At 30.3% G+C, this 25634-nt stretch overlaps 1 protein-coding gene across 1 annotated transcript in view; it reads left to right on the forward strand.

Moving 5' to 3' along the window:
• LOC143236357 (replication protein A 70 kDa DNA-binding subunit-like) overlaps nucleotides 1-25634 on the forward strand; it is a 53668-nt gene that overhangs the window by 21844 nt on the left and 6190 nt on the right. The window contains exons 6-14 of the mRNA XM_076474627.1: nucleotides 1754-1795; nucleotides 1925-2030; nucleotides 7701-7872; nucleotides 9907-10102; nucleotides 11939-12078; nucleotides 16415-16484; nucleotides 17890-18033; nucleotides 20115-20245; nucleotides 24436-24549. Coding sequence (XP_076330742.1) covers nucleotides 1754-1795; nucleotides 1925-2030; nucleotides 7701-7872; nucleotides 9907-10102; nucleotides 11939-12078; nucleotides 16415-16484; nucleotides 17890-18033; nucleotides 20115-20245; nucleotides 24436-24549 — 1115 coding nt within the window. The remainder of the gene's footprint in view (nucleotides 1-1753; nucleotides 1796-1924; nucleotides 2031-7700; nucleotides 7873-9906; nucleotides 10103-11938; nucleotides 12079-16414; nucleotides 16485-17889; nucleotides 18034-20114; nucleotides 20246-24435; nucleotides 24550-25634) is intronic.

Below are 25634 nucleotides of genomic sequence, written 5' to 3' on the forward strand. Positions count from 1 at the left end.
AGGAATTCAGTTCTGGGTGAAGAGCATATATGTACTGGATGTAGTGCAGTTCCTCCACTTGTGTACCACTTTTATTGTGGAGCATCACTGTTCAATGTAGATGTTTTCTATATGAATCATGCTTGCACTGGCCCTCCACCTTCTCCATGTGGGATTCCAGCTAATTGTCAGCAGATGGTAAATATCTTTTGGAAGTTAACATTTTCTGGAATGTAAAATGTATTTCCAATAATACTTACTTCTGTTGATACTTTCCTACCCTGCTTCCCCAATAAGAGCTAGTGTAAGTCTCAAAAAAGTGATTACATTATCTAAGTAAGGTATATGTATACAGTACCAGGATAGAGGACACATTGATGAGGGTGGAGAAATTTTCAAATATTGCTAGGGGTGCTCAAGTGAGGTACAAAAGATTGGAGCATGCAAGATTAATGCTTAGATAGGCAAAGCCAATGTTGTCAGTGGAGGTAAGTATTACTGAAAATATATATGTTTCAGTTTAGGAAAATGTTAACTTTTTTTTTTTTAAATTTGATACGAGAACTATAGTTGTGAAAAATGAATGAGTTTATGAGCTCTATCCAGAAAGATTGTAATTTCGAACAAATTCTATTGCATCTAAGGCAGAGTAGTAAACATGGTAATGTAACTTATTTGAAATATTTGCACTTAGAAACAAAGTTTATAACATAATAGTTATATTCTGTATATTGTACATGTACTTTTCCTTTCTCTGTGTGCAGACTTATGTAGCATCTTCTAGCACTGAAAATGACTTTTTTGTCAACTTTATGTTTATTATGCCAAACAGAGGGTTATGGTCACACTGATATTCGTGTCATAACGTAAATGTGTTTTTTAGTCTCTCAGATTAATAATTGATGTCTGAGTTGGGTAGTTAAAATCCACCAAGTATCTGGGTTTTCAAAGTACCAATACAAACCTGTATTTATTGTGCCATAAAATTTAACTGAAATAAAATATTCTTTTAAAGATTTTTTAGTAGAAAGTTTTTGACTGAGTAATATATATCCTCAATGTGAATGTCATAAAATAAATGTAACACCTCCTGAGATCTATAAATTTTGTAGTATATGACCAGATTCTTCAAATCAATGCAGAATGATAACTGATGAGATGTATATTACATAACATATAAAAGTCAAAATAATTTCAAAATCTGTGAATCTATGATGTGTGTAATATGTTTCATTAGTAATAGAAAGTCATTAATTATTTAAAACAATTTTGAGAATTTTATATCTGCTCCCCTATCTTTCATAATATCAAGTCTATCTCTATTCATTATGTCATAATGTTATAAAAAACAAAAATCTTCATTCTTTTTAATTCTAAACAAATTGGTTCAAAATGCATGCCATAAAAAAGGATGGCAAAAAAAAAAAAAAAAAATTTAAAGTCTACTCTTATGCTGTTCATTTTAATTGCCTGCCTTTACACTGTAAAAAGTTAGGCATTTCCTAAATATTTTGAGACCTTTGAATTTTTTGTATTAAACAACTCTGATAGAACTAATTATTGTTAGGGCTAAGTGGATGTAGTCTTCCATAAAATTGTTCAAACTCTTTCTCAAATGATATATCTGATGTGACTAAGTTTTTTTGAAGCTAGAATATGACTTCAATTTAACATTTAAACTGTTATTTTGGAATAAGACAATTGATTATTAAAGAATATATTTATCAAAATTTAGGCTTTGAATTGATAGTCAAAATGTACTAAACTTTTCCAGGTGTTCAGCAAAATGTTCCAACTCATCAGACTGTCATTGAAGGTAGGGAAACATATATTTTTAATAATAAACTTTGTTTAATTTCTTTAAATATATTCACTTTAAGTATTCGTTATGTCATTGCTACAATTGATTTCTGTTATTAATCTAGCAAAATGTTACTTTTTGTAGCAGGTGTTTCTTCAAGGTCAAATGTGTGTACTTCTACTCCTGTAAAAAAAATATCAGATCATGCAATAATTCATCCAATCAGCAGTCTTACACCTTATCAAAACAGGTAGGGGTTTCTTATTAAACACTGTCTTGATTCCTAGATTTTCTGCAAAAATCATTTTATTTTACATAAACTTTTTTATCATTATCAATAATGTCGTAATCTTTACCATTTAAATATTAAACTTAAATAATATCTTCATTATGTTCTTTAACATTCCTACGAAAAGACGTTTCTAGTCCTGATTTCTCCAAGCCTGTTCCCCTGGCTGTGGTTTCACTAGATAGTAGATAGGGACAGTGGGAATCTCGTTAATCCATTCATTAATGGATTTAAATGGCAATTTCATTTAAATACAAAATTATTAGCCTAATATTAATAACCTTTCAAGTTGCTCTGGGGCCTATTAGGCCCCACTTTTCGTAGGAGTGTTAACAAGCATTCTGCAATTCTACTTCAGATTTGTCATTCAGCAAATATATATCTATATTTTTATATATGTTTATGGTTTTACAATTGGTACAAATAGTAGATTTTTTTGTCAAGTGCATGAATACAGTGTAAGGGGTCACTGTCATCAGTAACATTCCATTTCTTGCAAGCAGTATTTATTAAACTAGGAAATATGTAATTGGTAAGTAGCATACAGGACCACTTGACTAGGGGATGTTTATATTGGAAGAAAGACAACTTCAAACCACTGTTTACCATGCAGAACTTGTATTAAAATCCCTCTAAATATTCAAGTAAATTTAAGAGAAAGTTGACTTTTTCTGTACTTACTCTTCAAATGGATTAACTTACTTTCCCAGGCATCTACAGCAGCTTTTGTGCTCTCAATTTCTGTTACAGTTGTCCTTTGTGACAGCATAATTACCTATAACAGTATTTAATATCCATATGCAGTAAGGGTGTATAATGCATTTTGAAACTTATGTATATACATATTTTATGTTTATTATTAATTTCTATTCTTTAGTGGGATTAGATCGCATCCCATTCTATGTGATGTTATCCTTATCCACACATGATTAATATATCTTTTAGTTTTCTTAATTTTTCTGGGTTTGAATAGTTTAATTGTTTGACCCAAGGTTAAGACCTTAGCATAAATGAAAATTTTTGTCGTAAGAAAGAATTTCATCTGTTAGATATAAAAATATACAATTTTTCTAGTTCATATAAATCTGGTGAGGGAAAAAATATTTGGAGGAGACATAATGGTCAGTCATTTGAACAATGTGTAGTGAAATAAGTTTCATGTATAATATTTTATAGGTATAGGTACAGTGCCTGCTTGCATAGTGATGCTCTTTGTTGTGTACATGCTTTTAGTGCAATGTACTCAAAGTGCCAGTCAATACCTGTGGCAAATGTTCAGGCTGAATTGTATACTTGATCCAAGAACTGCTGAAAATTGGTCACAGTTCTATGCATTTGATTAATATAGTTGGCCAACAATTATTGAAGTAAACATGTAAACACATCATTCAGGTGTTGAATGTTGTTTTTCTTTTTTTGCTCTGATGCTAAAAAAGCATTCATTTATGACGTTTGAATAAAAAATAAATGGTAATGGGAATAGTTGGATAAATGGATATCACAGAAAATCAAACTTTAAAATTTTAACATAATAACTATCCTAATGTTACTGATCAAGTTGTAATTGGCCACCTGCTTATACTGCGGGCCTGTGTGGTGATATATTAGAATGCCCAGACTCTAATGTTAATGTAACTATGGTGAAGATAGCAATTTAAAATTAAATAGATCTAATATCCATATGCAATCTCTCACAGTTTAATGTGCTCAAAATTTGAATAACGCTGCTGTCTTACAGACCTATGTTGTTTAACTTTAGGCTCAGGCTTAGTATTATTTTGCTTGTAGGTCTAATCAGAAGTCTAGATCTAGTGGTTATACAGACCTATTTAAATTAATATAGGTAATTGTTTCTAATTTAATTGCATTTTTGTATGTTGTTATGCTTATTCAGTATATGAAGTGGACCATTTGAATTAATAGATCTTAGTGTTCTGGATTGGATTGAAATGATGTGCTTATATATTTAGTATGTTAGAAAATTTTTCGAAGGGAACAAAAAGAAAATTAATTTGTATATTTCATTTTGCTGCAGCAGTTATTGATTTTATCATTTGTGTTTTAATGCTGAGGTCATGTTAAATACTCAAGTTGAAAAAAGGGAAAAATATGTGGAAATTATTGTGTAGAACATTACTGAATCATATAATATATTATGTTGACGCAGTTAATCATTTCATTTTGAATATAATGAAGATGACATGAACTGAAGAGTTGTTATTGTACACAGATTATTTCTTTAGGTTTTTGTGTCTATTATTCATGATCCAATGGAAAATGTTAGAATTACACTTCTCTAGAGAGCAGTCATATTTCTTGGCACTTTAAGAATACATTAAGTTTAGCTTGATTTCCAGTACACCTAAGCAAGTTTTAGTTTGCAGTGTTTAATGTTAAATGTTAAAAATGACTAGCATTTACCTGTGAAATGCTAAAATTTTATGACTTCAGGGTGCCAAATCTCCATCAAGATGTTTTCCTAGACTCCACTGGGGACTTGAATGGCCACTGCACCCTAGGTCTTCCTCATAGTTTTTGTTCTGGCAGTTTCATAGAACTTTTATCCATGCCTTAGTCATTCCATTGGTAACTTACATTGCTATTATTCAATTTAAGTTGCCTGTATGCTATTTATTCATTTCATAGTTAAACTCTGAATATATTTTCATTGTAAAAGACAAGTTGTTTTTATAAATGTGTTCTCATTAATTTTAATTGATGTTCAGGTATTCACTGCTTCTAACCCAGCTATTTCATATATTTTTAATTTCAAAATTTTTATATTTTACCCTGTTTTCTTTAATAAATACAGCAGTCATTTGCTATGTAGGTCTACACTAGAACTTTCCAAACTGTGGTCCATGACCCTCTGGGGGTCTTCAGTAGTGCTTAAGGGAGTCCAAAGTAATACATCAAATTTATGAACTTACTACTTACTGAAGGAGTAATGAATAAAATAAAATGCTAAGACATTTTAAAGTTAATATTTTAATAATATATATATCAGATTTACAATTGTAAATTGGCATCAATTGCATTATGTAAATTTGTTGTGCACTTGGCACCATTGCTTGCAAATCACAAAAAAACAAGACAGTTGATTTAAATTGGATTGAAGCACATAAAACATAAGTATAGAGATAAGATAAATGTTGAGCTGGATGTTTGTTTGAAATTATCAGACATTGACCCAGAAATTTGCAAGATTCTTTAAGCAATGTAGTATCATCCTTCACATTAAAGTAAGTCATAAGATTTTTTTTTACTTTTTTGTATTTAAATCTCTTTTCATTGTTCATTCCTTAAAACTCGAATCAAGCTGTAAGAGTAGTAAAATATGTACATGATTCATTAGTTATAAATTATAAAAATTATTTTTAATGGTAAAGTTTGGGAACCTCTGATCTATACAGTTTCCCAATATAGTTAGAAGCAGTTCACTATTGCAAAAGTAACTAAAATGCATTAACAAATACGTGCTACCTATCTGTCTGGAAAATTGCACTTGGTTTCTATCACTTAAGTGTGACACCAGTGTAAGGAAGTATCCAAGTGATTGTCTTATGGGTCGTGTTGAAGTTCAACCTTGGGCATATTTTTGATCATTCAGAATGGCTCTTCATGGCAGTGTCTTCTGGACGTTTTTAGTTGTTTGTTTCTCTTTCTTCCAGTTCAGTGGTCAGCTTTGACTTGGTCTTCTTTAGTTTCCTCAAACTACAGCAACAATATTTATTGCCTGCTGTTAAATCTCCCATGTTTGTATTGTTGTTTGGTAAGATAGTATAATTACACTCAAAAGTGATCCTATGCTCCACCTGTTATATGAAGCTTTCATATGTACAGAATTAAAAACAAATTCAGAACTAAAACTATAATATTACAAGAAGATAGAAATACATGATATATTTATATACCACATATGCAACACTATCAATAAATGCATTATATTGTTAGAAATATAACACACTATCGACACATATTTAATAAAATTGGAAATGTAACACTGTCATTGGCTATTTTATAATTTTAGATATTTAAAAGTTCAATGTTGTATAACAGGTTTTGTAATAATGGTTGTTACGTATGAATTCTGTCTAATATGATAATTATATTTTATAGTATACTTTCAAATTTTCAAGCAGTGTAGACCATCTATTATTTGATTGTGTTTACAGATGCAACAGAATTATAGAATGTCTAGTGTTGGCAGTGATCTAATAATAGAATTGTGGTACTTTGTTATTTAAGTAACTCAGTTTTAGTTTTGTTAATAATGAGGTGTTGTGTGTAATATGTTTAATGGTGTTAATAATGTTGTTCTTACTTCCTGTGGCCCAGCATGGCCAGGTGGTTAAGGCATTTGACTCGTAATCTGAGGGTTGTGGGTTTGAATCCCTGTCACACCAAACATGCTTGCCTTTTCAGCCATGGGGGCATTATAAGTTCATGGTCAATCCCACTATTTCCTAGTAAAGGAGTAGCTTAAGAGTTGGCAGTGGTTGGTGATGACTAGCTGTCTCCTGCAAAATTAGGAGATAGTCCTCGTGTAGCTTTGCATGAAATTCAAAACAAACCAAACCAAACTTACCTCCTGCAGAACAGAAATGAGTTTGTTTCATTACCCTCTCTCTTGCATACACCTACATGAGTGATCCTCTCGTTTTTTTAAAGTCAAATTAAATTTAACATTCAAAATTATAAGAAATAAAATATATAAATAATGTATCAAATACAATTTTTGTTTTCGGTAACTACCAATCCCAATTTTCTAAAGCAGCTCACAAAATGGCTTTTTCTCAAGTGTTATTGCCATTTAGGATTTAGTTACGTTTTATCTATTTATGCACATGTTTGTTGCTGTAGAGCATAAAAAAACATAAAAATTAATATAATGGCTTACAGCTTTGGTCATTTATTTAAAAACGAGTAAGCAGTAGTCCCAACAGGTTTGTTCACAGGACGAGATGTTATTTTTGGTGTAGTATAATGCTAAATTGTTTAGTATCAGCTGCAGTCTAATGTGAATATAGATTGTTATCATTGGTATTATATATTTTTTGTTTTGTTTACTTTTGAAAATAATTATTGATGTTTCTATTCCAATTTACCAATTGTAAAAGTTTAGGAGGAAGGGATGTAATGATGATGTCTGTTCATCTGTCTGTAGAACTTTATCTTCTGGATGTTAACTAATAGCTCTAAACAATAATATTAATCAAACTCCATTGGCTGCTTTTGTCAAAGATGGAGAAGAACCAAGTTTATTTTTGTAATGAAATGTCAGTCATCCTTTCCAAAAAGATAGAAATTGGGTTTATGTGGAAACATAACCACAGAATACACACATAAACACACATTATATTTATCAACACAACAAAAATTAAAATACAAAAATGTAATTGTTAGAGAGGGGGCAGTCTCTCTGTTGATGGTATTAAATACGACAATTGAATGAATTCAAAATGTGAGTTTCTTCTCTCAATTTATTATTTTTTTTCATTGAATGCCATCATTAAGTACCAAATATTTTCACTTTCTGTGTTTGTAAAGTTTGATTTAAAATACAGTGTTTGTGGTAGTGGAAAATCAGTTGCTGAAACAAAGATGTATGCATATTTGTTTGTCTCTAAGGTGGACAATATGTGCTCGTGTGATCACAAAAACATCTATCAAAACATGGAATTATCCCACAAGTGAGGGAAAACTTTTCTCAATGAACTTGTTAGATGGAAGTGGAGAAATTAGAGCTATGGCTTTTAATGATTGTTGTGATACGTTTTATCAAATGATTGAGCCAAATAAGGTAAACAGTTGATATTTTACTCTCTTTTTTTTTCTTTTTTTTTATAAATGCATTTATTCTTAATCAGGCTTGTGCATTTTATCAGATTCTGGATTATTATTAACTTAAATCATACTGTAGTGGACGCTCTGTGACAAATTCATCTGTTTAAATAGCAGTATAGAACTACTATTTAATACTCTGTTAGAAAGAATTATATTAAAAAGAAAAGAAGAGAACTTCTGTTCTAAATTAATTAATTTGGTAAAACATCTGAAAAAAGCTGCATATCCTTATCATGTCAGAGTAAGGAACACTTACATGTCAAAATCATGACACTTAAAAATTAGTAAAGTATGGCCAACTTTTATCAAGTGAACATATTCTAAAAAAACAAAACAAAGAACTAACTAACTTCTGAAGCTAAAGTAACACTTCTATTTCATGTTCAAAATAATAGAAAAATATAGCTTTGGATTTTCTGATGTTAGCAGCTATTTCACACATCTGCTTCATTGGTTTATTTCACACAGCCACTTCATTGGTTTGAATAAAATCTGACTCATTCCAGCTACGAGCAGAAGAACATTTATTTTCAAAGTAATATAAGCCAAATTGTATATTTCTGGTTTTTGTTTAATCCAATTACATAAGAAATACTTTGTGTTACTGAATAGCAGCTATTGTGCATATAAATAATTTTCAGTATAGAGAAATATATTTGTAAACTGATTTTCTTTAATTCTAGAATAAACATTTGGTTTTGCATGAATATGTTTTGCATGTGTGCATTATGAAATTAGGAAACTGGCTAAGTTTCATAAAACAACAACTTTCCTATGCAGTACATGAAACTACTACTCAGTCTTTCATAAACAGGCTTTACAGTGCATGTTTTTACATTAAATGTATTTTAATCACTATTAAATTCATTGCATTAATGAATGTAAATTGTTTGCAGTGCTCATCCTTGAATGTTTTGTATGTATAAATAATATCAACTTGAAATTTAAAAATCATTTCTTCTTTAGGAAGCATATAGCTTATGTTAAATTATCTTTAAAATGGTTATTGTGATAGAAATATATAACTGTTTGTAATCACAATTAAGAGAAGGAAAGGTTTAACAGGAGAAAATGTTTATTTGTATCATCTGCATGTTTTTTTTTATGAAAAGCTACTTGACTGCTAGTTAATGGATAGGGTTTTACAATTGTATTCAAGTTTATAATGTATGAAATCACAAAATGTATTGTTTTGAATCTTCATTAACACAAATCTTGTTCTGAAAATTAACAAAACTTCAGTTTTCCTGACTTATGTTTATTCTGTGAAAACACCATCCCCAACTTATGATGAATATGTTAAAATTAATATTTTTTATTTTATAGGAAACAATGAAGCTATTAGATTATATACTTTGGTTTGAGCAAAAATTATAAACACAAAACATTTTAAAACCAAGTTTTTAAACTTTCATAGTTGCTAATTTTATCTATAAGTAGTGTTTGCACCAGGCATTCAGAAATGGGAAGTCCATCCAGCATTTGAAGTTAAGATTTTTATAGTATAGTGAAATAGGCAGTGGTTGGAAAACTTAAAACAATCACAGTACATGGAAGTTACTAATATATTTCAATGAAATAGGTAGGTTAAAGAGTTTTCAGCAATAAAGTGAGAGAGCTGTGTTGAAACATTTTCAACTGTTATGTTACTTTGAAGCAGATAATGTTGAAGAACTTCAAAATGTTTGCAGTTTGCACTGTCATTGTTAAGCAAGTAGGCAATATTTGTGATTAAGACTATAATAGTTAAGTAAAACAAAGCTGGTAACATGAAGTTCAAATTGTAGTAGTTAAGGGGATCAGATAACGTTTGAAGTTCAAACAAAATGTCATAGTTTATAAAAATATAGAAGGTTCTTAGTGATTATTTTTCACAGTTTGATTGTTATTTTATATTATGATGTATTCCATAAAAGTGTTCTTTCCACTACATATCAGAATTCCTCCTGAAGACTGCTGATAATTAGATGAACATAGTTTTGTTTGGTAGGTGTACTATATTTCAAATGGTTCACTCAGGACGGCCAATAAACAGTTTACTTCTGTTAAGAATGACTATGAAATGGTTCTTACTGGAGACACTACAGTTATCTTATGTAAGGATAGAAGTAATGGGATTCCTACATTGCTGTTTAACTTTGTACCACTTAATCAACTGGAGTATGTTGAAAAGGATTCTGTTATAGGTATGTGTAAGAGTAATACACAATATTCTTATTAATTTTTTAAAGTTTAATAAAAGTCTGATGTAAAAATACAGACATACAACTTTCCTGTGAAATGGCACAAAATGTTAGTTGTTGTGTAAAAGCTAATGCTGAACATTTTTATGTATGAACCTCACGATTACCTGTGAATAATAATATGGCTGTTCAGTTACAGATTCTCATTGTTTTTTAATAGTCTACTCCAAGTTTATGTTTCTTATATGTTGAGATTAAATAAAAATTATGATAAATTCACTTTCTAAGATGCATTATATTAGGGCTATATCTTTCTTCAGAAACTACCAACTGTGAATGTATTGCTTTTTTATTCTGGTATAAAGTTTGACTGTATATGTAATGTACTGTGGTCATTCAATGATACATCTAACTCTCAGTCATTCCATTTCTTTTAATCAAATGATTCATGAATCTAATATGCAGAAGGACAGGTGTAGGAATTTAATGTTGCATGTGAAGTGAAAGAAACAAATTATCTGTTGAAGTATAAAAGGAAATAAAATAACAGATGATTGTTTAATGGAATAATATTAGAAATAAGTGTTAGATTAAATAAAACAAGAAGAAAAATATTGTTTAACAGTATCCAGTTACAGTTAGCATATTGTCAAAAAGTGAAAATTAAGTGATACAAAGATTGAACTTCCATAGCAGGCCTTGGATCTCTCAAGAAAGACATAATGAATTTAACATAAAATTTAAGGACAACGTGTAACTTGTTGGTCCATCTAAGTTGCCCTCTTTCATTAAACTATTATAAACTTAAAAAAAACTAACCACAAAGTACTAGCCACCTGTTATCATTCAAATACTTATCAATATTTCCCTTAAACACCCTTAAGTTTAATATATCACACACATCTAAAGGCAACCCATTACAAATGCGATAAAAAATTATGATGATTTTACTTACCCTTCCAAACTTTATATTTGTGACTCCTAGCCCTGCTATTCTCACATTGCATGCAAAATGATAATGTATTGACTCTTATAAGTTTTGTAACAATATTTGTTTGTTCAGTGTGATCTCCTCTTAATTCATCTTTTTAAAGTGACAAAACTGTTTTCACTGTACATATTCACTCTGAAGCTGACCAGTTAGATAAAGGGGTACCAAAATATAAAAGTATTTCTGCTCTTTATGATAGTCAGAAGGTATCCTTCAAGTCCAAGGTCAGTTAGTACACAATTCAACTATCCCATGTAACAGCAGAAAAGTTCCTTGAATGGTCAAGCCACAAAAGCAATATTTCATGTTAAATTTTGCATACATTCTTAGCTGAATTTAGAACATAGAAAAAATTAGGTTTTATAGGTAAGAAATACATACTGTGGTAAATAAGATAAGATTAACACAATAAGTAATAATTTATGATGTAGCACTAGATCAAAAGGTTTAACCTTTGTGTTTCAGATGGGTAACATTTGGCTTTATGATCATGTTTTGTAGGCTAGTGGTATGTGAGTAATGGAGAAATATTTTGAATCTCTGTATTAACTGATAAATTTGAAGTTTTATATAACTTCAAAAAAGTGCATGTAAATGTGTTCTGAAACTGTCTGTATACTTTACTTAAAAATACTTGCATGCAAGTTACCTGTTTTATTCACCTTTTGTGTGCATTTATTTCATAAATTCTTAATCTTTACAAGTAATAATTTTTGGCATATTTTTTTCAGTTTTAAATGGAAAATGTTAATAATAATATTTTTAATGTGTGAAATTAAGTTAATGTGAACATATTTGTATTATACAGTATATGTTAACTCTGTTTAAACAAAAGGAACTTTCTGAAGATGTTATAGGGATTTGCAAAGATGCAGGAGAATTGCAAGTAGGGATATCTCAAAAAAGCAACAAAGAATATAAAAAACGGGATATTGTTTTATTTGATCAATCAGTAACAGAGATGACTGCAACACTCTGGGGACTTGAGGTCAGTGTGTATTTTAATTATAATTTTTTTCAATTAAGAGAATTTGTTTCAGTTGTTTACCTATTTTTTTCAAGTGTGTTATTTTGTGATCACTATAGTTATATTCATCAACCATCAATGATAGGGAAAACATGATGGATTATTGTGCTTGATGTTGTACCTCATTAGAAATAATACTTTTATGATTTAAGTTTTTTAATGATTTTGCTTAAGAGCAAAAAAATAGCAGCAAGTAGTAAAATGTCAATGATTGGTCTCCCAAAGAGTTGGTGGTAAATTTATAGACTTATAACACTAAAATCAGGGGTTTTATTCCCTTCTACAAGCAAAGTACAGATAGCCCAATTTATTGCTTTGCACCAAGAAAACAATGGCCAATAACATTATTAAGAATACTTTAAAATAATAGATACTGTGTTTAATCTTTTCACTGTGATCTTATGTGATTTGTGGAAATGAAGTTGCAAATTTCACTTGTACAATAATACATATGTTAAATGTGAAATTTCAACTTATCCTCTCAAAGAATGGGAAGATTTTGTTAAAGATCATAAGTAGCTTAAACAAAAGTAATTACAGCTGTATAATTAAGGGTTTTTACTAAAAATATTTTATTTTTCTGTCATAGTTACTTGCATTTAAACTATTTACAAATTGAGTCTCAAATGATTTTCATTTATATGCAAAAACGGCTCGTTTGGGTTGAGAAAATATTTTACATAGAAGAGCGAACAACGTTTCGACCTTCTTCGGTCATCGTCAGGTTCACAAAGAAAGAGGTAACTGACCGGAAGCTGACCACATGTTTGAAAGGGGTTGTGTAACTGTGTGTCGAAATGTAGAGGGCGGTATTAGATGTTTGAATCTATAATTTTATTATATTAATATAGGTATAAAGGCATTCCTTTATATTGGTTTATTTTGGGTTTAAGTTGTTGTATAAGTAAGGCTTCTTTAATTTTGCGTTTGTTTATGTTTGTTTCTTTATTTAGTATTTGAGTGTTTTCTATGGTTATGTTGTGTTTATTTGACTTGCAGTGTTCGAAAACGTGTGAAGGTGACTTTTTATGTTCTTTGAATCTGGTTTCCATTTTTCTACTTGTTTCTCCAATATAGAAGTCATGGCAGTTATCACATTGTATTTTATAAATAATGTTGGTGTGGTGTTTGTCAGTGTAGTTTTTACATAGTATAGACCTCAGTTTTGTGCCGGGTTTTTGAATAAATTTGGTATTAACTGGAATGTCATATTTTGTTACTAATTTTTGCCAAATGTTGGTTATTTGTTTGCTGATGTCAGGAATATATGGTATACAGCAGTATATGGTTTCGTGTTTTTTTGATTCGTGAGCTGTATTTACTTTAGTTGGTTGATTTTGCTTTCTGTGTAGGTGTGTGCTAATGTTTTCTACGGTTTGTGGAGGAAACTTATTGATGTTGATGAAGTATTGTTTTATTTTGTCTAATTCATCGTTAATTTTATCTGGTGAGCATAGTTTAATGGCTGTGTTTATTTGGTTTCTTAGTATGTTGAGTTTTTTGTTTTGTTTCATGTGCTGAGTCCCAAGGAATGTATAGTCCAGTATGGGTGATTTTTTGGTGGATTTCTGTTTTGAATTGTGTGTCAGTTCTTGTAATTTTGAGGTTAAGAAATGATATTTGGTTGCTTTCTTCCTGTTCACATGTGAAGTTAATGTTGGGATGTATAGAGTTAATGTGATTGAAAAAATTAAGTATGTGTTCTGTAGATTTAAATCCTGCAACCGTGTCATCTACACATCTGTACCAGTATAGTGGTGGATGTAATGCTGTGTTAATTGCTTGTGTTTCAACTTGTGTCATAAAAATATTGGCTAGGACTGGTGATACTGGGTTGCCCATGCTTAGGCCATTTGTTTGTATATAGTTTTGGTTGTTGAACATGAAGTTTGTCTTTATCGTAGTGAATTCTATGAGGGTTGCTAACTGGTTACTGGGAATTTCTATAGTTGGGTTAGGGTCTCGGATATAGAGTTCTAAGGCTATCTTGCAGGCTTCAGTGGTTGGAACTTCTGTAAAGAGGGATATAACATCGAAACTGGCCATTAAGGCTTTATGATTAAGTTGATTTAGATTAGACTTGAAATTAAAAGAGTCTTTGATGAATGAGCTGGCTGATGTTGCATATTTGGAGAATGCCCATGCTATGTATTTGCCAAGATTGTAATTAAACGATTCATATGTGGACATTATTGGTCGTAATGGACAATCTGGTTTATGAGGTTTGGGGATGCCGTATATTTGCGGTGTGCATGAGTCGGTTTTACGTAGGTAGGAATAAAGTGTTTGTGAAATTGTGTTGGCTTTTTTCATTTGTAGTAGTAATTTGTTCAGTTGTGTCTCGTGTGTCTTTGTTGGATTTGTGTTTATTTGTTTAAACTTGTTCGTGTCTGATAGGATGTTATTCATTTTTTGGATGTATTTATTCGTGTTCATTATGACAATAGCGTTACCTTTATCTGCTTTTAGAATTTTTATGTTTTTGTCTTGTTTTAGGTTTTTAATGGAATTAATGTCTCTTTTTGTAAGGTTGTTTTTTAGTTTTCTGTTTTGTGAAATTATGTTGATGGTTTTGTGAGAAAACCTGACGATAACCGAAGAAGGTCGAAACATTGTTCGCTCTTCTATGTAAAATATTTTCTCAACCCAAACGAGCCGTTTTTGCATATAAATTTCTCAACAAGTGGGTTTCTCGACATCACTGATGATTTTCATTTAAGTATACAAATACTTTTTTATCAATTTGTAGTTTTCATTTTTCATTTGCACAATTTATAGAATCTTCTAAAAGGATAACAAAATTGTTAATGTTAAATTTTAAAATTTTATTTTTATTTATTGTTTTTCTACTATAACACTAACTCTGGTTATTAACATTGATGTACAATGTAATGAAAATGTTAAAATTAGGAAACAGAAGAAAAAGAATACGTAACTTTTAATGTTTATTTTCCTTTCTTGTCTTTTATAAGTTATTATTCATCTTAACACAAGTTAGTGATGACCTTGATGCATATTAGCTTCTTTGTGAGACATGTGCAACTCTATAGCAAAACCTTTGTTTAGCATGTAATGTTGTGAGCCTTAAACGAACAAGAAGTATGATATATAATTTAAAAATGTTTAAACCTTTTAATTATGCATTTTAAAACATAACTAATACATAATTAACTGAAATATAATAATAAGACTGGACACAGTTGAAACTGTATCTCTGATTATAACACATTTAGGCAAGAAACAACCACAAATGTTGTAGTTGGTCAAGCAGTCATCAGTGTTATTAGTTTCGTGTACTATTTGATGAAGACTTGGTGCTAGTTTCAAAACAGCCATTGTTAGTATATACTGTATTATTAGTTTTTACATATTCACACACACACACACATGTATGTTTATATGGATTGGATAAAGCTCAAATAAATCTGTTGAAGGTGAACATGACAGCTGTTAGTGTTGAAAAATTATTACTTGTTTTAACTGTTTTCATTCAGAGTATTCTGAAAGGAAAAAATCAAAATTATGTAATCTTGGTGTCTAGTTGTATCTCCGTTACCACTATATCACTGAAGGTACAGAGAGTCGTAGTGATTTTCAGAGTTCGTTGGTCATGTCGCAATACATCTGAAGTTTTAAGTAGTTTTTTAAAGGTTTATTTTGTAATAAAGGACTTAAAATTTATAAAATAAAACTTTGAATCATAACACACATAAAATTAAATTCATTCACATACATTGATATTAAAAGTATTTAATTAAACTCTGAATGTGTCACTTGTGCAGAAAAGTGTTTAGAGGAGGAGCTCCTGTTGTAAAAGAGTTAAAAAAATTTAAGTTGTCACATTAGACTCAACAATTTATTATAACTTTATAATTGGTTTAATAAGCTTTCACAGGTGGGTTTATCAACTTTTGTAAAACTGCAACTTGTACATAGTGGGATGGCTTGAACATTGTTTGTTTTGAGTAGGTGTGTAATAATATCAGATCTCCTGGCTGGTTACCAGTACCATAAAGGTTGATAGTTATTTCTACATTTTAAATGTACAACTTCCGGACTAATATTTTTAACAAGTTTTTTTTAATTTTAATCATTTAGAGTAAGAATTCTAAACATTTATTTAACAATGTGATAGAAAGTTCACTGTATTGCTATTGTTATTAGAATATTGAATTTTCTTTTGGTAGAGTGAATATGATAATCTGTAATCTGTACAAAGTAATTTCCTATATTCATTTCATTATTACAAATCTATTTTTATGTTATATGAATTATATAAGGTAAAACATGTTTTCAGGCTGAAAACTTTCACATTGGGAACAATCCTGTGATAGCTCTAAAAGGAGTGAAAGTGTCACATTTTAAAGGTGAATTTTTTTCTCTCAATTCTATATTAGTGTTTATGTTTATTGGCCTTTGTTTATGCAAAAGTAAATTCATGTATATTCTGATTTTGTTTTTTTTTAACTTGAAATATAAAATTTACACAATTTACGAAATGTTGTGAAATGGAAAATAACTGTAAAATTAAATTTCCATATAATACATAACATACACTCTCATAACAACTTTTTGACTTGTGTTGCCCTCCATATGCATAATTTCACTTGCCCCTACACTCCTACCTACTCTGTGGAGTTGACCCACCTTCTACCTACTGTCTCCCCTAGATTTTGGGTTCCCAAGAAGCTTGGTGTGTTGGTTATGTACTATGTATGTACATATGTGCCCCACCTTGGTTGTTGGAACAGAAATTATCTTTCCTTCAACTTTTTGGTGTTGATGTGAAAACAGTTGGGACTCTCTTCTTACTGCAACTGAAAAACAAATACTCAGTGTTTGATCAACTGAATAGATCTGATGCAGTCTAGCTGTTCTATGCCATCTAGCTTATCCAACGATAGACTGATGTATGTTTTTTCCACTCAATTTTGCAACATTTATCTTTACAACAGTTGAAAAATATACCTGTTACTGTTGAGGTGTGGTCTCTTACGAGTGAAACCTTTAACATTATGGTATCGCACCCTGTGGTTTTTTTGGGGGCATCTTCTGAAGGATGCTCATCTTTGTCACCTTTGCACCTGTCTCTTCACTGTTTCTTTGTGGGATTCTAGCTATTATGTGAGTAGAGATAAGGTATCATATCAAAAGTTAACAATTTTCTACACTTAAAATGTATTTTCAATAGATATCTCTCCTCACACTTTTCATCTGTACTTCTCACTTCTTTTATGCCTAATCTCAGAGTGATAATAGTGCTGTAAAGTATAGAAGGAATCAGCTGCTCTAGAAAGGTGTGTCACATTCCTGTTGGTGGAAAGTTATTAAATGCTACTGTGCAGCTGTATCACTGGAAATTACATTAGGTGGGTGGGAGCATCAATGCTAGTAGCAAATAAAATTACAAAATTACACATATAGAGGACAGCACAAGTCAAAAAGGGTATAATGTGAATTTAGGTAAGCATCTCTTGAAAATACATTTTTTTTTGTATAGGAAAATGTTAAGTTTTGTGAAGGTTTTAAACAAGTGAACAAGGACATCTGGAACTTCTTTGTTGATAAATGAAACTTTTTATTGGTCTTTTATATTGATATAATAAAATCTGAAGAAGATAAAAATAACAAATTTGTAATGTGTATTCTTTAGTTTGAACAGTTGAGTATTCAAATTTGTCATACATTTTTGTGAATCTCTGGCAAAGTGTTCAATAGAACTCTTAAAACATTATAGGAAGTTTACAATCATCTAAAATTTTGCATTTTTAGGTCTTTCTCTTTCTGCTCTTTTTTCAAGTAGTCTGTATGTAAATCCAGATATTAAAGAAGCACATATTTTGAAAAGTTGGTATGACCATGAAAGCATAAATATACAGACCAGTCCAATTTCAAGAAGACCTAATGGTGAATTAGGTAGGTGTTGTATTCTAATACTTTTGTCAAATGTGGTGGATAGGAATGACACTATGTTAATATTTGTGGTGCTAAGGTGACATATGTATGTGTGTCACTAAGACTCGTGACAAAATTGTTATAGATTCTGACTGGTACATGTCAAGTCACAGATGAAAGTATATTGAGGCATTATATATGTGTGTACAGCATACCAGTGGCATAGCCAGGTATGAAATATTGAGTGGGCTTGGAGTTATGATAGATTAGCAGAGGGCATACAAACCATTGGAGAAAATTTGCAGAGAGCTAAAATAAAAGTACTACTTATAACATATTTGGACAGAGGAACGGTCAAGCAGGCTGACTGGGTGAACCATGGCTCATCTCTCACCCCATATCTATGCAACTGCAACATACAAGAGGAATGTACATTGCTTCTAGTGCAGATGGTAAGGTTTAAGTTTAATTTGGTGTTGCTGTTTTTACAGGTGTTTTGATGTATTGCTTACAAATAACCTTTGAATGAAGATAAATAATACAGAAACATGCTTTAAGGAGGATAAATGAGTATTGGTGTTTAAATGTGTACATAGTGCAGTACATCATTCAACAGAGAAGTCATGGAAATTAAGATGAATTACTATGATTATGTAATTTTAAAAATTATGTGATTAGAGTACTGCAAGCTCACTAGAATTATATACTACTGACAAAAATTAAAGGATAAGTGAGGTTCTGATATGTTTGTTGAAAGTGTGAAGAAATCAAAACAGAAGTTCAGTATTGACAAAATTTGTTTATTGCAAATATCACTTATGAACAATACCAAGCAAATAAAAAAATTCATTACAAATAAATAAAAATTAATGAAAAGGCCAATATTTGGCTGCACAATTATGTAAAACAAATATAACAAGATGAATCTTTTAGCAACTGGTAAGTCTTCGTCTATAGTTTATAACATATCATGTGCACCTGTCCCTTATTTTGTTGATGGCATTTTGGATAACTTACTGAGGCAACATGCTCCACCTTTGAATGAGAGCAGCTCTAAGAGCAGGTCAAATGTCTTTATTTGAGTGCTCTTCCTAGCAACTCCAATACATGCTCAATGATGTTTGTGTCCATTAACTTAGCAGACCAGTCTATCCTGTATTATCCTGATTGTGTGAGAATGGTGACATTCTTCTCATGCATGAACTCATTTTCAAAAGCATCAGAAAAAGAACAAACAATGAATGTGATAAGTGTCATTCACTTATTCATTATTTGACTGCTGTTGCTTTCCATGCAAAACCTGATGGAAAGCATGTAAGATATATATATATATATGTATAATTGATGTGTTGGGAATATTTCATCTGTGAGGAAAAATATAAATGCTGATGAAAAACTTACCAGCAACTAGGGAGAATCAGTTAAGAGTTAAAAGCTGACTGCTTAAACCCACAATGTTTTAACTCCAACTGTCTATCACTATTTGCAACCTCTTGTGTGAAGACAGTGAACCCTTAATACTTAGAAACAACTTTACTGTAGAGTTAAACCAACCAGATAAAAATTTTGCAAAACATTCTACAAAGTAAAACATCCAGCTTCCACCCTTTGAATTGACTTACAAAAAAAAATAATATTCTTACAGTATTACTAAGGGACTAAGGTAATACTATCTGGGAAATTAAGCCAGTAGCATTTGGCAGAAATCATATGTGCAACAAAATATAAAGTTAAACAGACATGAACTAATCCATTGTGCAATAAGTTCAGCAAAGAATGTGAGATTGTTCATAAATTAAAATAATGAAATTTAAAACAAACTTTAACTTTGGACTTTCTGCCTTTCATGCCTTAATCATTTATATTTTTAAACTTTAAACAGTTGTATAAAATAGATTCAAAACAACCTCAAATTAGTAGTAGAAAAAAATGTATGTGGAAAATAAATTTAATATTCTAGATTCCATTTATGAATTACTTATTGAAGTTGAATTATTTATTTATTTTTATAGTTACTTTTTAATTTTTTCAAATTTATTATACTTAAAAGTTGCAGCTTATTTCTGTTGATCTAATTAATTAATCATACCATTTTTTCTTAGTTCCAGGACAAGCAACTTGGAAGACATTTGCTCAAGCTGATGCAGAAATGCTGGAAAGGGGTGATGGAGAAAATTACTATACTACTAAAGCTACAGTGGTGATAACTCGCAAAACGAACTGCATATACATAGTTAGTATAGCACTAAGTGCTGCTTATTTAACAGCAAATCAAAATATTATGTTTAGTGTACAAGATGTCCAAAAAGCCTGAAACCAGAGGAGCTTAAAAGCATTTTACAGAATGTGTTCTACATGCTGTTTTTGTAATTCAAAACAAACAAGATTGGAGATGGTACTTCCATTTTTTCATAGTGTCAAAGTCCAGAGATCTTTGGGCCCATTTTAGGGGACCACATCTGCCAATTCATTATTTTTAATATGTTTGTTATTAAGAAATGCTGCAGATTATTTATTTTCTAAACATTACTGTTCCTAGAAAAAAATATTAAAAGATTTCCTACATATCACTAATGGATGAAATCATGCAACAACATTTGAAAGAGAAGAGTCTAACTGCATTCAATTAACAAGTTAGAAGTGAGATAAATTAGACTTTAAAAACTATGCTTATTTTTATTATTACCAATAGCAAAAAAAACACACTTTATCACTGAAGTTTTTTGTAAGAATTTCTTGCTTACATATGTGCGTATATGTAAATGTTTGTATAAACTAAAAAAGTTATAAAACAAAATGGCCTAAATGTGTCCTATGGCATAATTCTTGACGTATATCAAATTGAGGTGTGTCAGGTTCAGTTGAAACTCAGTGCTATCAAAAAATGTTTAGAGTTTCATCAGTTGCTGCATTATAAAAGTGCCAGCTAATTCATCTGTTTGGTTAATCTCTCAACATAGACTTGTTCAATTTGACCAACTATGTGACCTATTTATACTCTGTCAAAGTCTTTATAGATTTGATACTACTATTCCCCAGTGACATAGTGGTATGTCTGTGAACTCACACTGCTAAAAACTGGGTTTTGATAATTGTGGTGGGCAGAGCTCAGATAGCCCATTGTTAGAGCTTTATGCTTAAGTCTAAATTAACCTGATACTACTAACTTTTAACATGCTGTGTATAACTTCACAGAATTTTTCACATATAAAAAATCATTTTTTTTAGTGAAGAATTTTAAAAAATAAAAAAAGATTTGTTTTTAAATATATCAAGTGTTTGTTTTGAATAGCCCATATGCAAAGTGATTTTCGTGTTAAGATTTAAAATATTTTTCTTCATCTCCTCAAAAATCTCAAATTTAATTTTTGTAATTTGTAAAACCTTCTACATACATTTATTCTAAGTAGAATTAAACTCCTAATGGTATACATCTATTTATAAGTAAATTTTATTGTTTTATTGGCATTTGAACCATATTTAAATATTATTTGCACCATTGTAAGTTGTAAATCAGTTTGGGAACATGCAGCTTATGTTACACTATCAGATTACCTTACCTACAAACGTCTCGCATGCATGCTTTGTGAAATATCTTTATTATATTATTATTATTTATTTTATGTAATGAAATTTTAACTAGGCTAAAGAGATCCCTATTTTTATCTTTTAGGTTTTTTTATAATAATAAACTTTAAAAATACAAAATAAAGTACTTATCCAATCTTCTTTTTCATTGCTGTTGAAGCCACTTTGTCCTACATTTTTTTACTAATGATAATAATGCATGAAAAAAAACATAGAAAAGTAACATGCAAAAAAAAAACAATTTCTTCTAACCATCATAACTTTTCTGGCCTTTTTTACTGTGCAACAAGAAACATTACAAATTTATTTAACCTAGCCATTGTGATTCCTCTGGGAACCAAAGGTGTATTTCAAGTGAAATTGACAATGATTTGTTCAAAAAACAACATAAGTTATTTGATAGATAAAAGCTTAGGCTTCTGTTTGTTATAGATAATGTATAATTTGATATGGTTAAGAGTAGGCATTTCAGGCAGTTGGTGCTTTTAACTTGTTTCTCTTATTCATGACTGATGATAAAATTTAATTACAGCTTTGTATGAAGCATGAGAGTTTTTGGTCTGGTTGTTTAGCTAATTGTCTGCATAAAATGTTTAAATTAACAACAGACGTTCAAAGCCAAAACATTATACAACAGCTTTCTGAGTTTTTGTATCGATATCTTCTCTCAAAACACTTGAACTTGAAATATTTTTTTTCTGTATATATAACATAATGTATAATAAGGATGAAGTTTTAGCAAAACGTATTGTTAAATTCAGTCATCATCACAAAATCGTAATGGATAATGCCTGTAGTAATAGCTCCTAAATGCTTTGGGGATATCCCATCTACCAGACAAAACCTGAACAGTGATGCTAAACTAATCAGCAAGCATGGAAAATCAACTAAGAGTATGGAGTTGAATTGCTTACACCCACAACATCTTAACTCCTACAGTCTTTCACTGTCTTCAGTAAGTTGTGTGAAGAAATCTACTATTAAAAGTTCTTATAATTCCTAAAGTAGAAAATAAAACCACCATAATATTTCTATTTTATTCAACTTCCATACTCCACCATTACAAAAGAAATAAAGTAATAAATGATTTTAAATAGAACTTGAAAGTAATGGCTGCAAATACTGGGAACTAAGAAGCTTTTTAATCTGTTTTATAACAAATATGAAAATATTTAAGATAGATTTTTTGAGAAGGAAAATACCATATTTTTTATCTCTAGAGGTCATGAACTTTTTTTAAGTAGCTGAATTTAAAATTATAATTTTACCAGTATATCAGGAGGATAGATTAACTTCAAGTAACTGAGTTTGTTTCAGCTTTCTCCATTGTTATATACTTGAATAAATTTTCAAGAGAAAGGTGAAGTTGGGAGTAAAAGCTATGTAAGAAATATTTAGGTATGGCTTGTAGTTCAGTTTGAGACCTTTTATTATTTTATTTCTTTTGTAAGGAAAAAATTGTAAGTTGCATATAGTAGAAATATTAGGGTGATTCATTTTTCTTCTAGGAATTATAAGAACTATTAAGGGTAAATGCCTCACCACAACATGTTATAGACGGTAAAAGGCAGTAGGAGTTGAGACATGTTAGGTGTAAGTACTCATCTACTTCCTATTAATTGATTTTTGTTGTTTCCTGGTGAGTTTTTACATCAGTGTTTGGATTTTGTCTGGTAGATGGGACATTCCCAATGCATCTGGGAGCTGTTATCACCATTAACTGACTCGCATTGCTTCCTGGCTAGTTTTGACATCAGTGTTTGGATTTTGTCTGATAGATGGGACATTCCCAATGCATCTGGGAGCTGTTATCACAGACATTATCCAGTAGAACGTTTGTGATGATGATTGGATTTTGCTGAAACCTTCTTAATGTTTATTTTTATTAAGTTCATTGTTTCGTAGTGGTGATTTTATTTATCTCTATAAACAATTAATATAAATAATAGTGTTGAAACTATATCTATATATGCACACGTACTAAAGTTTCTATATTTTGAAAATTTTATTTGCTATTCTAAAACTGAAATTTGTAAAATATTTATTAATATCACAACTGTAATTTTCCACATTGTTGAAGCTGCTATATTTATAGCATATTATACAAAAAATTACTTGTTTTGTGCATTGTTGAAAATTTGAAGTGTCTCAAGAGCTAATGTATAACTTAACTCAAAACTAAATATCAACCCAGCAATGAGTATAGCTGATTAAATATCGTATTCTTACATTCTTAATTGTAAAGATTAGAATACCTTGTTTCATAATAGGACAAACTTAAAATTCATAGATATATTTTCAGAACACAGAACTGATAAGAATATAAACATTTCCATATGCAATGGTTACTCAAAATTAAATGTGTTATGAAACTACCCAAGGAAACATTACTAACCAGTACTAAATGAACTCGTGGTAATTTCAGAGAATATGGATGTCCATGATTACCAATTTGATGCAGCATTGCCCTTTAGATGAGTATAGCATGAGAAGCACATAAATAGGAGCATTAGATACTAGATTACACTTAAAATTGTGAGTCAGGGGATGCTGAAGTGAAAATGAATGAATGAATAACTTTATTATGAGTGGACATGACATTAATGAGGAAGATTATAATAAAGTGAGTACAAACATTCTGAAAATCAGAAACTAATTAATGTTATCACAGAAATGACCATATTCAGTAAGAGAAGAATGATCATCAAAACCATTAGTGAATCGTTTTTATTTGTTACACTGAAAAAGTAAATCACATCATGTTTTCCAAAACTGTGTGGAAAGAAAAAATTGTATGTCAAAAGTGTTACTGAATCATTTTGTCTTTATACAAAGGCTTGTCCAAGACAAGGTTGTCAGAAGAAGGTGATTGATCTGAACAATGGCTTATATCAGTGTGAAAAATGTGAGTGTCAGTATCATAGCTATAAGTGGAGACTGCTTTTGCAGGTAAGGTTAAAGCTAATTTATTAATTATAAGATTTTTTCAAGCTCTCCAGATTCAGTTTAAATGTATTTTGTGCCTGCAGTTATAATCTAACATAATATAGCAATAAGTATGTATTTATTGATTGTATGATATTTCATCAAAACAACAAAAATAGATTAAAAATGAATAAAAAACAGCATTATTTCATGAAACATGATTCTTAACCCATGTACTGCAGCTGGAATGTATATTTCTCAGTGCACTGCGAAATATACATCCCAGCCACATGTAAAAGGATTAATGCTTGCAAATTTGTTGTATGTAAAAATATGTGTGCTATTTGAAACACTATCTTGAAGCTTTTCATATATTTCTTCCAAAATAAAAACATTACCCAGAATGTTACAATAAAGTAATTTCTGAAGAAGAGTTTTGTGTTTCACTTGTGGGACCATTAAATGGGGAAGAGTGGGATCATATTTGATGTTAATCATTGCACAAACTGTTTTATTAATACCACAGCCTGGCATGACCTGGGTGGTTAGGGCCCTTGACTCGTAATCTGAGGGTTGCAGATTCGAATCCCCGGCACACCAAACATGCTCACCCTTTCAGCCATAGGGGTGTTGTTATGAGACAATCAATCCCATTATTCAAATAGCAATGAAACAGTAGAGTAAATAAAAGCAGTAAATAAGTTAAAAAAACAGTAAGTAAATAAAAATAATTGTAATTTTCTATTATAATTTGCAGTCATTCGAGAAGGAAAAAAGGGCAATTATGAGTTGATTTATATTTTTATTTGTGGTAGTTACAGGATTGGTCAGATTCATTGAATCTTTATTGTGTTAGGGTAGAGAAAATAAAATATAAGTTTAATATAAAACAAATATTGTTACTTATTCAGAACATTCTAGAAGTTATGCAAATAAAATGTGGAACTGTAACATGAAAATATTTTTATTTTTATGATGAAAATTACCTTGCATTCAGACTATTTGGAGTTTGTGTCACTTTTTTGTCTCATTAAGTAAACAATACAAGTGTGAAATTACAGTCCAATCAAAAGATGTTAGCAAATTTTATGCATGTATATGATGTTACC

This window comes from Tachypleus tridentatus, chromosome 13, assembly GCF_004210375.1.
Source record: "Tachypleus tridentatus isolate NWPU-2018 chromosome 13, ASM421037v1, whole genome shotgun sequence".
Classification (NCBI taxonomy): Eukaryota; Metazoa; Arthropoda; class Merostomata; order Xiphosura; family Limulidae; genus Tachypleus; species Tachypleus tridentatus.